Source organism: Drosophila pseudoobscura, chromosome X (assembly GCF_009870125.1).
Source record: "Drosophila pseudoobscura strain MV-25-SWS-2005 chromosome X, UCI_Dpse_MV25, whole genome shotgun sequence".
Lineage (NCBI taxonomy): Eukaryota > Metazoa > Arthropoda > Insecta > Diptera > Drosophilidae > Drosophila > Drosophila pseudoobscura.
This window is the reverse complement of record NC_046683.1, coordinates 57,615,150-57,630,821: the sequence shown is the minus strand read 5'-3', so window position 1 is coordinate 57,630,821 and position 15,672 is coordinate 57,615,150. Positions and strand designations below refer to the sequence as shown.

The 15,672-nt window shown below is 52.1% G+C and overlaps 1 protein-coding gene across 1 annotated transcript; it reads left to right on the top strand.

Annotated features, from left to right (window-relative positions):
- Positions 1-535: 535 nt before the first annotated feature.
- LOC4812442 (uncharacterized) lies at positions 536-15,646 on the top strand. The gene is made up of 7 exons (XM_033383643.1): positions 536-1,666; positions 9,280-9,355; positions 12,109-12,949; positions 13,022-13,547; positions 13,619-13,781; positions 13,852-13,958; positions 14,027-15,646. The coding sequence occupies exons 1-7, from the start codon at positions 1,023-1,025 to the stop codon at positions 15,165-15,167; spliced, it is 3,498 nt and encodes a 1,165-aa protein (XP_033239534.1). The 5' UTR covers positions 536-1,022; the 3' UTR covers positions 15,168-15,646.
- Positions 15,647-15,672: the final 26 nt, after the last annotated feature.

The window sequence follows — 15,672 nt, the reverse complement described above, 5'->3', positions numbered from 1 at the left end:
AACATAGCTGCCTTCGTTGTGAGAAGCGTGAGAGAAAATAGTAGCGGAAAAGTGGAAACAGATAAAAAAATTTAAAACTAAAATCAAAAAGGGGATAAACGAAATGCAAAAACTAACTAGCGGTCCTCTCTTTCTGCCTATGTTTTTTCCATCTCTCATGAAAATTTCGAGCAAAATGCACCTTTTGGCATTCTTTTGCCTCGTTGTTTTCAGACGGTTTTTCAATTTTAAAAATACCAAAACCGATCATTTTTGCGTTCAATACTATCGATAGCACTATCGAAGTTTTGAGTGATATGTTGCGCAGCACTGATGCGATAAATAAATCATGTCTCCATGCTGCCGGGCAACATTTTTCCAGCCGCATGCTTAGGTCCCAGCAACATTTCAACCTCACCTCAGCGTGTTTGATCAACAATATACTGTGATTGCTCACAAGCCATGTAAACAGTGAGGTGAGTTTCACCTTGCATGCCTCGAATTTTCTGGGCCGTTTCGCCGGTGGTCTCCACCCCACTTTTTCCCCAGCAACACACGCTTGTTGCCGAGCGACATTTTTAATCAACAGCAACATCGGAAGGCGGGCCGGGCGTATTTGAAAGAAACGGCCAGCCGCTCAAAACTCATGAACGTAAACAACAGAAAAAAAGTGTCGAGTTCCAAAGAAATCTCTGGGTTCAACCCCTCTATATTTGCGCAACTTGCAACAGAGCGTGCGCAATGCGCAATGCAACCAATGAATCGAAAAATCCGTCAGCTGTTCAGCATGTCCAGAAATTATTTTTAAAAATAACTATACTCGTACAATATTACAATATAAAAGTGGCAATTTAGGGCCCCGTGTGTCAATTCAAATCTTATTGAAATCTGTGCAATTTGTGAACAACGACAGTTTGTGCCCCCGTTACCGGTCTTCAACTACAGAACTCACTGTTTGTCTGCGTGTGTGTGTGTGTGTGTGTGTATCTGTGTGCTGTAAATATGAGCCGCCTGGCATTCCTAGTGACGCTTTGAAAAAGATTATGAAAAAAAAAACAACGCAAATAGCGCATCCAATCAAGAACTATACGCGAAAATCAATAAAACACCTAACCGAACAAAGTTTATTACGCAAAAGCTGCAGCCGAACAGAACGGAACACAAGCGAAATGTCTACAACAGCAATGAGCATGCCCCAGCCTGCCGCGGCGGTCGGGGGGGGAGCTGCAGCTGCAGCTGCAGCGCTGCTGCAACAAGAACAAGCGCAAGGATGTGACGTCGAAACCGAAGCCGAGGCCGAGGGCGAGGGCGACGATTTGCTGGTCGTGTGCCTGGTGGGCGGCGTTGATGATAATAGGAGCGCCGAGAACGGTGCCATCGTTGGCACAGATAGTGGGCGTGCCTCGGCCAACGAATTCGATGGCGTTGCCGAGGAGCCGGGAAGCAGCGCCCCACAGCAATTAAAGGAATTCACAGAAGCTAGTCTAAGGAGAAATGGACGCGACGGCGACGACGATGGCGTTGGCAAGGGCGAGGATGTCTATGCCAGCCGCGGATCCCATACAAAATGGTACTTAATGCCCGTGCAGCCCTCACCCACGTCCACCAGCAGAACCCTCCCCACTCCGACAGCTGACAGCCGTGAGGTGGACGAAGCTGCTTCGCCGGCACTGAGCGAAACCGCCATGTAAGTTGACAGAAGGGTCACCGCACCACACACATGACTTGGAAAAAGGAGCAAAGTGGTGCCCTTGCCCCACGGGCTGGGTGGGTGGTTGCTCTAGAGCCGCAGGCATCGCTAATTTCGCGGACCATTGGTCAATTTTATGCTCGTGGCGACTCCTGCTTGTTGACTTGTCTCATGACCCCCCCTGAGTGCCCCCTGAGTGGCCCCTGGGTGACCCCTGTGCTCTGTTTATCGATTAAATGAGCCTTGCCTAATTTCCCACTGACCTGTTGGTGCTGTTTAGCCTCTGACTTCTGCTCTTGGGATTTTCCTCACGTGCTGCCAGCTCTCTCCTGCTCCTCTCTTGCCACCAATCGGATTATTTTCTTCTCATTTCTTGTGCCTGTCGCCCTCTGTGAGGGCTCTGACGATTCTTATGAATATTCTGGCCCGTCCTGTCACCAAGTTCCTGGAATGTGCCGGTGACTGTGGCTTATTTTTAGATATGCAAAAACAGGGCCGCCGATGGGCTTGTACTTCTAGCGCAGTCTGAGGCCTGGAGATACATTATTTATGGGGTTACCTCATCTCAACCAGGACAAAAGCCACATATGGCCCGAACGGCATTCCAGGCCGGGTTGAAGAATCTCCATTTACGGCCAACAGCTGTCGACTACGAATTGGTTAATGGTTAATGATTGGTTTTAAAGGCTTAACGGAGTTTCACTTTCACGATGCAACGTCTTATGCAACGCCCCATAGATAGTGCGCCAAAGTCTTATGAAATGACAGATCGAACTGAAAGTATCTCACGAATTAGAATGATATATGCTACTCTTTTTATTGGACCACCCTTCGACGGTGCCTTTGTAAACGATGACGACCACCACGAAATTCCGTCGGTGACGACTGACTGCCGAGCTGATTACGGCTATCACACTTATCAGTCGTCCAATGTACAGTGTACAGTGTGCAGTGTACACTCACTGCTGTGAGGCTATGCTTGTACGTGACTCGATTGAGGGGTTGTCGAATCGTATCCACAAGATAAACGCCAGCCGCCAGCCGCCAGAGACAACACAGACAACAAATACGGGGTTGAGCATTGTTACGTTACGAAGTGAGATCGACAAGAATCCAATCACAGCACTACAGCACCACAGCCCACTTTCACAACATCCGTCGCATTGATTAGCGCTAGTTAGTCGGTGCCTCCTCCTCCTAGTTGCAGGTATTTTTCGGATCGAAATCGAATATATCTGTGGCCGTGTCATAATATGTTGGCTGGCTGTCGCTTTGGTGATTCAATCTTCGTATATTTTCACAATTGAATGGAATGAAATGATATGTTCAGTGATCGTAAAAACATATACTTAGACATGTACGTACACATTAGTAGCGGCTCACCGGTGGAAAGTCGTATTTTTGGCCGAATACGAAAGCATATGGCCAAGACAATGTTTAATTATGTTGCAATGCGTCGTGGAGGCAGAGACCCCGGGGGGAAAGTTATGGCTCGAAAGGCAACAGCCACATCTGCTGGCCATGCTATGCGTTCATTCCATTTCCAAAAAGCACCCGCCCCCCCTCCCGCCGACCCCCAAATCTCCAGGTGTAAATAAGACATTGGGGCCGAGGAAAATGCAAGCCAGTGAGTCGTCTCCGTCCTGCAGCAGGAGAACAGGAGCCCCGACAGCTGTCATCTGACGGCGTGTCCTTCTCTCTTTGGGGAAGTTCCACTCCAAGACGCTCAAAGAGATTGCTTTTGCCCTGGTCCTTGACATTTTCGGGCCAAAGATGCATTCGCAATGCGTGGAACAGGGCTAATGGAATATTAATTAATATTTTCCTTACGGCCCCCAGCCCCCCCCTCCGGGTGGTCATTAAGTTTGTAGGTGTCTATCTGCTTAGCTAATTAGATACCTTCGTGCCTGTCATCAATCAGCCGCATTCTTTACTCCTTCCTCGAGACATTCTGCGGGCCTCAGCATCGCTGCGAAAACTTCATCCATGTTTTTGGACGATAATTAGCTGCTGTCATCCGACACCTTATCCTCGTTGGCGGAAATTAAAACAGCAACAGCAACGATAACACGATACAAAGGCCAAGCAAAACTTTCCCCATTAGAAATAAACAGAAAAGAAATAGTTCGAAGGCGAATAAGTATCCATTCCAAGTATCTAATCAGTCTAAAAGAGCTGACGTGGAGGAGCAACAGCCTGGTCCATGATTAAATTGTACAGGGTGGTCCGCTTACTCTCTTTCGGGTCTTATTTTACGCTCGGCTCTACTTAGAGCCCTGCGAGGCCTTGTTTGATGTGAGCTAGAATATGGAACATGTATATTGGAGGCTGTTGGGACAAGTTCATCTATTGAAACTGTTCCTTGGCATTGCCCTTGCCGTACTGGTCAAAATAGGACCCGCAGAGAGGGCGCATTGCCTTTGCGGACCACCTTGTATGCCTCCATCAGGGCCTGGCCGCTACAGGAGTGCCCTCTGTACCGCATATTTCGCTATCACGGGACTCGATGCTCTAAATGCTATTTCCAGTTTATTGTTTGAACAATTTTCTTTTAGCCAGAAGCACGTGAATCATAGATTGACTCGCAATCAGATTGCTGTGTGTTTATTTGGTTTCTACACTCCGTTCAGCCATTCATCAGAAACGCAGGTATTGCGCATACATCCCTGTCCCATAAAAAGTACACGCCCACCAGCGCCTATAACCTTTTGGAGCTACTATAAATCAAGTCGTAATGGCAATTAACAATACACACACATATACGAGTATGTATACGAAACAAAGGAAACACACAACAAAAAAACAAAAAAAGAGTGTACGGAGAAAAGACTTTCGCTTTCAAACGGCGCTGATATGATGCAGTTTTTCTTTTGGTATTTCCGTGTGTCTATATGCCTCTGAGACCGGAGGCTTTTCAGCTTTTCAGGGATTGTGCAGTGAATCTCTGGTTCATTTGCAGTAAAAACTACTTCAAGAATCGTTTCCAGGTACGCGCCATCAATGTCAAAAGTTTCAAGTAAAAAATCAGATCGGATTAGATCAGATCGGACCCTATTTTCAGCCATCTGACTTGTCTGTCTGCCCTCGATAAACAAACAAGTTTACCAGCTGCTGCGTTTGCCCCATCCCAGTCTCAGGCCCAGTCCCAGTCCCAGTCCCATCCCCAGATACAGTGCATCTGCCTGCCGTCACTTGTTTTTGTTGTTTTGAGGGCATTTCTCAGATGGTACGCCATGTACATGGCACATGGCACATGGCTATTTATGAAACGAGCATTAACCATCCACCAGGCCACGGAATACCATCCTCTTCACTCCTCTCCACTCCACTCCACTGCACTCTCGTGATGTTTGCCTTGTCTTTTCTTTACTCGTCTTGTAGTTGGTTCGTAATCTACGAGAATTTGTATCTTGTTCTGCTTGAGTTCTGTACCTCTGTACCCCTCATGCCCCTTGTGTGGCCCATTCAAATCCCGAAACCAAATTTGTAACCCGCACATTAATGCAGCGGATACCCGTACACACAGGTGAATGCACTCAGGTACATAATTGTACGTGTGTCTCGCTCTCGTTGCCTCCCATTGAACTGGAATTTAATACATTAAGTACATGCCAAGAACTATGCTGGCTTTGCAGCTCAACTAGCCTGACCTTTGGCCTTGGCATTCGAGCCATCACACGGCGATAGCCGCTGATTCGCTCTCACGTTTGGGTCGAAGAAAAATTCACTGCTGATCGACTAAAAGATTCGCCACTCGCTGTAAACTACTCTTTGACTCGCCACTAGTTGATGCAAGGATTTCCTACTCGTCGATGAAGAAGCGACTCATGCTCGTGGATGTTCTTTTACAGTGTTCTCTCCTCCGAGAGATCTTTGTGCCTGCATCTATTCGCCAGCGAATAGTCGTAGAACTGCTCGCTCTCCTTCCACGATTCCCATATTATTGTGCGGAGAAACTTGCAAAGGTTTTTAATGGCTTGTTTTAGCTGAACGGAGCTCAACGGACACTTAACTGGGACCGCAGGGGATCGCAGAGTTCGCAAACGGCGGCCCATTGCGTATTCGTCACTCCGTGGGTTCATGCGAAAGTTCAGCTCCGAGTACGCGACAAAAACCCGTGAGTGTAACCCATGGCTGTAATTACCAGCTCTCTCTCTGCTCGCAGTGCAATCCAATCGTTTCGCAGAGTATGGGTCTATGGGTGCATATTGGATTCGTCACGTAATCGAATAACCGCAAATAACGACCCAACATAATCAGTATTTCTGGTTTTTCCCCCACCCCCCATAAACCCCCATAAACCCCCTTTATATGGTATACATTTGATATTTATAAAAATGTATCCCTTGTTCTCCATTATCAACTTTGCAAGTTACTAATTGGAGTCTCCATCCTTGGGAGAGCCAACCAGCCACCAGCCACCAGCCCCAGAAGAACGGAACACAGAATGCCTCGGCTTCAGAGGGAGCCGGTTCTCACCCCCCTTCCCCGTTCCCCATTCCCCTCGTCGGCAAACAGAGCGTGTCGAAGTTGGGGAGAGAATTGTTGCATGCGTGCTTGCGTCTTATTAATAGTGCTTGTAGCCCCTCCTTCCCCCCGCTGTGCCCACTCGTTTTCTTTCTCTTTTTCTTCCTGCCGCTTTCTCGATTCATCTCAATGTTAAAATGTTAATTATACATTCAAAATTCGTAACCAAAACCCACTTTGACTCACAGAAATGCTCAGAGACTCATGAATGTGCGCCAGGCGGCACAGAATACACTCTGTGTTTGATGGGTGGATGGATGGATGGGTGGATGGATGGATGGATGGGAAGTGGCACCCCACAGCACTCTCCACACTCTCCGCACTCTCGGCTGGCCTTTCTCTGATCGGTAAACACCCACCTATCCAAGGAATCGGCATTGCCAGCGACCTTTTGTTGATTCAAATATGATTCCCTCCACCTACTACAGTTGGAGCTTCCTTCTGGCTCTGCCCCTGCCCCTGCCCCCTCTCTCTTATAAATATGCACACGCCTGTGGCTTCCTACTCGCTTCCGACTGGCATCCATAATTCATTTTGTTCGTGCGTCGCTGGAGTGTCTGCCTGTTGTCTGTGGCAGGCAGTAGGAACGCTGTGTGCCACACTGACTCCTCTAGTGGGTCGTAATTGCCTTGGAGTACCGGCAAATCAATACTGATGATTATCATGACCCAATCTTCGTATCCTCCGTGTCTAGAACCTGAAAGACACACACAAAAACCTGTCTCTCCCTCTCTTTTGTTGTCTCTGGGGGGAAGCTTGGGGGCAGGCCTGGCCTGATCGGTCGAGATCTTCCAAGAATCCACACCCCCTCCCCTTTGGGCTGGCACTTGCCGGTCTTCGGCAGCAGAAGGTGCCCCTTTCGTTGGTGGGAATTGGATCTAGGAGGACTACTAGCACAGGTCTGCTATGCAGACACACAACTTGAGACCCTTTTTCGTTTCACGCTTAAACAAATAAGTCCATCGTTTGGAAAATAGATGAATTTATTGGAAAATCGCGTCACTTACGTCCGGCACTGTATGCATCTTGTTTGCTCAACAATAATTTGAGGCTCTTAAATGAAGTTTTGGGCGTGGCAAAACGCTGGGATTAGGTAGGACCCGCTCTCCATGGGGTTATCGGAACATCCTTATTCCTCGTTCCCCTTGGCGATTGGCATTTCGCATTTCGCATTTTGCGCGTCTTTGAGGGCCAGGTAACCGGCGGCCCTGCGCTGTCCCATCGCAGAGCTACCTGTCCCGTCGCGGACCTGCAACATTCAGGACCGGTTTCAGATGCAACTTGCAGTTCCAGTTGGAGTCGACGTCGGAGTCGGAGTCGGGGATTGCGCTGCCTTGACCCCACCTTGCACCATGCACTTCACCTAGTTAAACATCCAGAGCTCGCCCCAGAGCAGGGGCCTTGCCTCAACCTTGGGCCACAATCTCAGCAGCTGCACCTGCCCCTCAACAGCGAGTGCTGTGAGTGCCCCTCAACACATCCTGTGTTCCATCGGCGATTCGGGGGCGCCTGCTGTATTTCCGGTAAACTATCAACTTTCCACGTTTCCACTTCTGTGAGAGCCTAGAGAAGTGGAGAATCTTCCAGTCCTTTCAGGGTTTGGCTTCGGCAGGGGACTCCTCTCTTCGTGGCTCTGCGATAGATCAGGTCTCCTTTGAATTTGCTTCTCTATTGTTTGCCACATGCCAATTGAGAGGCGGAGAGCCAGGCGGCTGGCAGGACTAGGAACCGGTTTCCTGCCAGCAGCGGCAGATGTTTTCACGCCAAGGAAGCCACCACCAAACCGATACTCACACTCACACTCACACTAACACTCACACACTCACACTCAGGCAGGGTACGCGTACGAGTCCTTCCCTTATTTCGGTCGGAAAGCAGGGTGAAAATCGCTGCTGAGATCAGTCTGAATCCGTACGACGAACCGATCGAATCGCACAGGCAAGCACTCAACGAAAATCCATCGTGATATTGGGGTGGAATGCGAATCCGTAGTCTCCGTACGATCCGTGCAACATTCTGATTATGGTCACATACCACGTGCGGTCCGTCCTGACGCAGTTTAGTGTCTCGTACTCGCAAATCGAATCGCCGGGTGAAGTGGCCAGGACTCGAGTCCACCGAACAGCTGCTGCCGCCGCCACGCCAAAGTGCAACAAAGTCTCGCGAAGAGGCAGCAACATGCAGGAGCCGCCACGCGGTCCCGGGTCGAAGTCAGCGCCCGTTTCGCAGCACTGCACGCCCAGGAAGCAGACCTTGGCCCAGGAGGCGGGTCGCCGCTTCAGGACCTTGCAACGGTGAGACGACATCCTGCGAAAGGGGGATGGGATGCCCCGAGCTGGGGCTGGCATTCAATCGAGGCGTCACTCTCCTTCCACTGCACATCAAAGAGAGAGACGACTATCGGTCGGGGCTTATCTGTTCACTGCATTCCTTCACGCACCATAGATTTAATCCGTTTTTTGTTAGGACCTGACCTTCCTTTGGCCTGCCGCTGCTCCTGGCAAGAGTCCAGAGGGAAAGGAAATCCAAAGACACCGCAGGCTCGCACTCTCCATTCTCCCTTCCTTTGTGTGCCATCATGTCCTGTTGCTTCCTAATACCTCCGCACATCCAGGGTCCTTTCTGAGCCGTCCTAGGCCGTTTGCCTGCTTGTTTTCTTTGTGTGGCCGGAGTTCCCGGAATCGATACGGCAGGACACGACGATGTTTGCTTACAATAAGCATACGACAACAGAGGGAAATGTAATTGGCAAAGTTTGCATTTGAAATCCTTTTTGAGGCCACTTTGTTCCCTCACCCTTACCCTCAGCCTTACCCTCTAGAATCCCCCTACAATCGTAACCTTATGTCACGTGAAACACTGCCACATCCTTCTCTGAATTCTGCTGCTGTAAATTGCCCTGCATTGTGCACCCTTTGCCAACGGCTAATGAGGTCTACCTCTGGACCTTCCGCGAGGTCGTCCTACCTGTTGCCCTCGACAGCCCGATCTGCTACTGTCGACGGCGCTAGATTTTGCATAATTATCCCCGCGATACGGCTTGTTTCCCCCGACTAAAGCGTATATTTCTGTTTCCCTTGCAGCATGCCGAAAACCGGAAATCACGGAGTCAAAGTCGTAGGAACCAGGAGCAACAGGACCACCTTTGCCGGCGGACTGGTAAGTTTCTGAGCTCTGACAGCCCCCAAGGAATAGCACTAAAGCCGCCACTAGATACGATCACATGTCTATTTGAGCAGCAGTAAGAATAGCCTCCTTGCAGGACTGCAGAGGTGCGGTATCGCATTACCCGGACAGCAGCTGGCGTCTGTTTGGCCTCCAAAAAATTGTATTTGATTTATTTCGGTCGAGCGACTGCGACAGCTGTGTTTCCGTTGCTGTTTCTGTTTCTGTTTCAACTTTGTTGATGGATATTTTTAGTTCCTGTCACTCTCCGGTGTTGGGGCAGAGCACACGACATGCTTGAGGCCAAGAGCAGGCTCGAGGAGGGGCGTTGATTGCACTCTGAACGCTTTTAAAGAGCAAGAACTTTGTTGGTTTATTACCAACCACCCTCCCTCCCCCCTCGCCACCGCCCTGTGGCATTACAACAGTTCCGTGGAGCTGCCCCATAAAATTGTTGGAGTTTTTATAGACCAAAATAGCTGCTGGAACACCACCAGTTCTTAAAAAGTCTCCGCCGATAAAGCTCGGATAATGAAACTCTATTTTACGAGAGACTCAGAGACATCTGGGAGATGCCTCCAGCCATGTTGCACTCCACCGAAAGAGTTCAATAGACTGGCTTTTATATAAGAGGCGATGATACCATGGCATCCTATCGATTCCGCCAACCGCAAAGCTTTCTTAAGACTTCCCAGTGGGGGGCGGGGGGGGCGGCAGACATTGAGTGGCACTTCCAGTTTGCTGATTGACGGCCCAACCGCAGCCAGGGGGAGTCATGGCCGACTTGGGCTCATGGCTCGCGGGAAGCTCTAGCGAGTGCGAGTGCGAATGCGACTGCGAATGAACCTGAAATCTGATCCCAGAAAGCAGTTGAAAGTCGCATCGAATGGAGTCCACGGCATCGACATTCATTTGGTCATGTGTCTGGGCAGTTCCTGGAGTCCGAGAAGACCCTGAATCGATCTAGGCAGAGCACATGCTGCCGCTTGTCTGGGGTTTTCCCAGCTCTTTCCTTAACCCGGCCTAAATCTCCGTCGTTCGGGTTCCGTTCCTAATGTCTTCGGTGGTGTCAAAATGTGTTCCCAAATCACTCGAGGCCGCGGCTGTTTCCTGCCTGTTTCCCGGTCTGTTTACACTCGCTGCAGTCCAAGTTCATTGCGCCCATAAATAAAACTAAATGTTTTTCCTGCTAAACAGCGGGAGGGGGGCGCAGAGAGAGAGAGAGGCTAGACGTCACGTGTTCCCCCAAAACAGGGTCTCTGCCGGGGATCGGGGATCGGCTGGGAGTGTCTTGTGATTTCTAGTAAACCATCGGCCCTTAATCCGAAGCAGATGCGCGATAAGTCTTCAATCAGTCGTTGTAGCGGCTCCGCTGTGGAAGCGGGTTAATTAAGAGTCCTGCCATTGTCCTGCCACGAGGAGGAGGCAAAAACCAATCAGCCGCGACAAAGGGGAAGAGCTTCAGCTGCAGTTTGGCATTGACCGAGGCATCTGCGATGGCCACCGCGGCGGCGGGGTCACTGACAATGGACTGACCCAGCCATCGGCCCCAAACAAAGCCGGCAAGAGGTCCAGCCATCATTGAGTGGCAACCATCGCGCGGCTCGTGCCATGCAATTCCTGCGCTAATCTAATCAAAGCACTTCACACCAGACGGGAGACTGGAGACCCCAGAGTGCAGAATGCAGATCCCATGTCTAGGCCACACAATGGTAGCGGCAGATAGGGCCGCAGGGAGCCCCATGCCCGCGGCTTTATGTCCATTAATGAGATATCCCCCGCTACAATGAGCCGTCGTGTGCGACGACATTCAGCGCGGCACTTGTCAATGCCTATTCGCATTCGCACTGCCGCTGGCCGCCTCAATTGCTGGCAATCAGCAATCAGCCATCAGTTATTATTTATCGCTTCGCCCGGCTACACCTGCCAGTGCCAGTGCCAGTGTCAGTGCCAGTGCTCCTCGTCCGGGGTGCTCCTCCAACTGGGCCTGCGCTGGACTCTCCGGCGAGAAAGTGCCATGAAGAAGCTGATAATACCCACGCTTATGGACACCTATGGCCTGATTAAGTTCTGGGATTTCGACACTGGCGCCCCGGCCCCGGCCACGGCCCCGTCCCCGGCTAATGTGTCGCCATCGGCCCGCGGAAGGCCGAACTTCGGTGTGCCCCCAGACGGCGATGCCATGCCCAGCGAGCGTCGCTACAAGTGGAGACATCGCCTTCTCCAGGTCAGCCCCCCCACCCACCCACACCTTATCGAAAAAAGTGTCTGATAAGTCGGCGGGTATTTTGGCCATGCTTTCGAGCCCGAGCCCCCCCCCCCCCCCCCCCCCCCCCCCCCCCCCCGCCCCCCGTCCAGGCCCAGGCCATATCAATTTGATTATCAAACGGAAAGCAAAACTCGATAAAAAACTGTATTCCAGTTAATGGTAGCAGTTCCTATTCCTCCTGCCTGATCCTAGAAGCAACAACAATAACAATATTTCGTCAGAGATACAGACATCGATAAGAGCAGGTCAGGGCAGGGCGGGGCGGGGCAGGGCGGGGTGCTCGGGTTCCACTGAAATTCCTGTGATATTACACACCGCCAGCCGCAGAGCAGCGATAGCTATGGCTGATATCATTGTTGCCATAATAAATACCCGTGCCAGCACGCGGGCATAAACAAAGCCGCGAGGCGAGCATTTTTGTGGTTTCGATCGAAGCTCCGGGCTCTAGTAACCATCCCGTTCTTCTCTCTCTTTGCAGTCGCAGCAGATGCGCGCCGTCTCCAGTCCCTCGCTCACAGAGCCCTATTCAGAGTCGCGAAAGCCGCCGGAGGAGGGCAGGGCAGCGGCGGACGGGGCTGCCAATGTGGCCACAAGCAGCAGCACCGGCAGCGGCAGCGGCAGCGGTGTGAGCGGTGTGGGCGGTGTGGGCCTAGGCGTCCTGCTTAAATTTAAGCGCACGTTTAACAACTTCAACAACAAGAACCAACTGCACATCACGCCCGTACCGGCAACGGCAACGACAGCAGCCGCCCCAAAGCCCAAGCTATCGCCAACGACGCCGACCGTGTCGATCACAACAGCGGCACCAGCGGCGGCGGGCGACGGCACTGGAGCGGACGGGGGCGATGGCAGCTCCGGCAAGTACCGCTTCGGACCCCTCATCTGGCGCACCTCGAAGGAGCGCCGCAAGACCAAGTTCAACCGACGCGACAAGTGCAACTCGGGCGACTCGGGCATCCAGATAGAGCTGGAGCAGGACGAGCAGTACTCCCGCGTGCTGGCGGTGAGTGCCCAGGGCGGGGGAGACGGAGGAGGAGAAGGAGGCGGCACGTCCGCTGGAACCGAAGGAGCTGGCAGCAAGCCGCGCACCATACGGCGCACCAACTCGGCCAAGGCGAGCAGCATCCTCGGCTCCTTCGCCCTGAGGTCCAAGCACCACATGCACCTGGACATCGGGGGCACTGAGAATGTCGAGCGTGAGGCGCCCGAGTCACTGCCCACACGATCGCTCAGCCAGCCCAACGGACTGGAAACCTACGGCATGGGCCGCCCGGAGATGGAGGACAGCGACAGCGACAGCGTGGCATCCCACGAAGAAGGTCTGTACACACTACCCTTTTCGAAGAGAATTGATCCACTAATACTCGTATGGTGCTCCCCTTGATCCACAGCTGGCGGCTACCACTACCCGGCCATCTACGCGGAGGTGCTGTACAATTTCACGGCCGGAGGGCCGCAGGAGCTGGGCCTGGAGCGCGGCATGCTGATTGAAATACTGCGCAAGGAAGTGGGACCCTGGTGGTTCGGCCGCATCAAGAAGGAGGAGACCAGTCGCGTGGACGAGATCCTCGACCCCGAGCTAGGCTGGTTCCCGAAGGAGTTCGTGCGCATTATTCAGTGCCCCGAGACGGATGGCTTCTTCAACGCACACCGAGCGGCAGCCGCAACGGCCAGGGAGGACGGCGATGCCGTGCCAGTGCCCGTGGCCGAATTCGCCAAGGAGGCAGACGTCACCATGACCACGGATCAGAGCAACATCACCACCATAGTCATTGAGTCCCCGCCAATGCCCTCGAACGGGTATCCCACCCTGAACGCGCTGGACAGCGACAACAACGTCCTGCGCCGAAGTGCTGTGCGCGAGCTGCTGGAGACGGAGGTCAACTACGTCAAGCTGCTGGCTGCCATTTGTGACGGGTAAGTGGGCCTCGCACTCGTGATCAGAACTACTCTAACACCCCGAACCTTGAACCCCCGACCCGCCACAGGTATCTGCCGGCCATGAGCAAGCGCATCGACATATTCTCGCCGAACAGCATCCGCCTGATCTTCTCGAACATAGCGGCCATCTACAAGTTCCAGAAAAAGTTCCTCGAGGCGTTGCGCAGGGGAATCGAGCAGAACCAAATCGCGAAGGTGTTCCTGAAAATGGTGAGTGCTTGACTGCCATTTCCCCTCTCCAGAGCCATTGACTGATCAGTAATCCGACCCCCCCAAACAGCACAAGGGATTCCTGTGCTACTCCAACTACTGCAACGCCTATCCCCGGGCCCTTATCGAGCTGGAGTCCTACGATCGTGTCAAGGATGCACGCACCATTCTGGAGAAGTGAGTTCAACCGGATAGTCGGATTTTATGTCAACAGCGTACTAACACTGAGTTTATCGCCCTTCCAGTTGCCGCGAGTCGGAGAACCTGGCCGAGCTGCCACTCTCCGCCCACCTGCTGGCTCCCGTGCAACGCATCTGCCGCTATCCCCTGCACCTCAGCGAGATTATCAAGCCGGCGCGTGCTTCTGCTGCCAAGACGGGCAGCGATGGCGAAAAAGCTGAGAAACCCTCGGCCCCTGACTACGAACAGCTCGACGTCAACGAGATGGACATACCCGACACGTACGAGACCGTAAACCTGGCGCTGGAGGCCATGCGCGGCATCACTGAGGCGGTCAATGAGGGCAAACGCCACAGCGAGACCATTGCGAGGCACCAGGCCAGCTTTCAGAACTTCAAGGGCCCGCCGCTGCATCTGCACAGCGCACGCTTCTTCCTGCAGGTGGACGCCACACGCCAGAAGCAGAATCTGTGGAACAGCAGCTACACCCTGTTCCTGTTCGACAACCAGCTGGTCTACTGCAAGCGCGACATCATCAAACGCAGCCACTTCATTTACAAGGGGCGCATATTCCTCGACCGCTGTCGCGTGGTGAACGTGCGGGATGGCAAGATGTTCGGGCACACGATCAAGAACTCGCTGCGGATCTACTGCGAGTCGCGGGACAAGTGGTACGACTTCAGCTTCCGCTCGGCGAACCGCAAGCACCGCTTCCTCAACACCCTCGCCCTCGAGCGGCAGTTCGGCGGCAAGGCCCTCTACGTATCGGAGATGACTGGCTTCGAGTACAACTACGAGGAGCGGCCGGGCGACTTTTCCGATCAGTCGGACTACGAGCTGCCCGACTTTGAGCACGCCATGTGCGGCGGCACATCGGCCAGTGGGGAGAGCTCCGTTCCGGAATCGCCGGCCAAGTCAGCGTCCCGGTTCTCCGATACTTTGCCGAAAAAATCGCAGTCCCGCGATGGCTTCGCCAGCGTGGACAACTCCCAGATGCTGTCGACGACATCGACGGGTTCGCTGGGACGACGCCGCATTGGCAACTGGTTCCGCAAGCCAAAGAGCACCAACTGCACGCCCAGCCAGTCGCCGACGCACAAGCCGTGCTTTGACGCCGATGAGACTCTGACAGCGGCCCGTGTGGCAGCCATCGAGCTGGCCGAGGCCGCCGCCTCGCTCTTGCCAACCGATAGTTCATCCGCCTAAGCACACAGAGAATATCAGAATACTGAATACAGAACACAGAATACAGAATATTATACATACATCCAGGCCTGTGCGAAGAAGGCGCATACTATTTGTTATGTTACATTATTGTTAATGTTAAATTGCCTCTACCAATTGAAAAAAGTAAACAAAACTAACGAGTGTTACAGTATATTTTAGAATTTTTTTTTCCATTTTTTTTTTTTTTGTAAATCTTTTGTCGTTTGAGGATTTCTAGACGGCAAATCGATAAACGTGGTAATAAGTTATGTATTTAGATTTTTAGATTTACCAAAAACAAAACAAAACAAAAATAATGTATACTTGTGGCATTTGAAGGCAGCTTTCGATAAAAGTGCCAGATGCTGGTGTCGCCGACTGCTAGTCTAAAAACCCTATTACCTATTACCTACTACCTGTCCGTATAATCCTAATTTATGTGATAAGGCGATAATAAATTCCTGCAAATTACACCATTATTGTATGCTTTAAAGCCCTCTGTTTG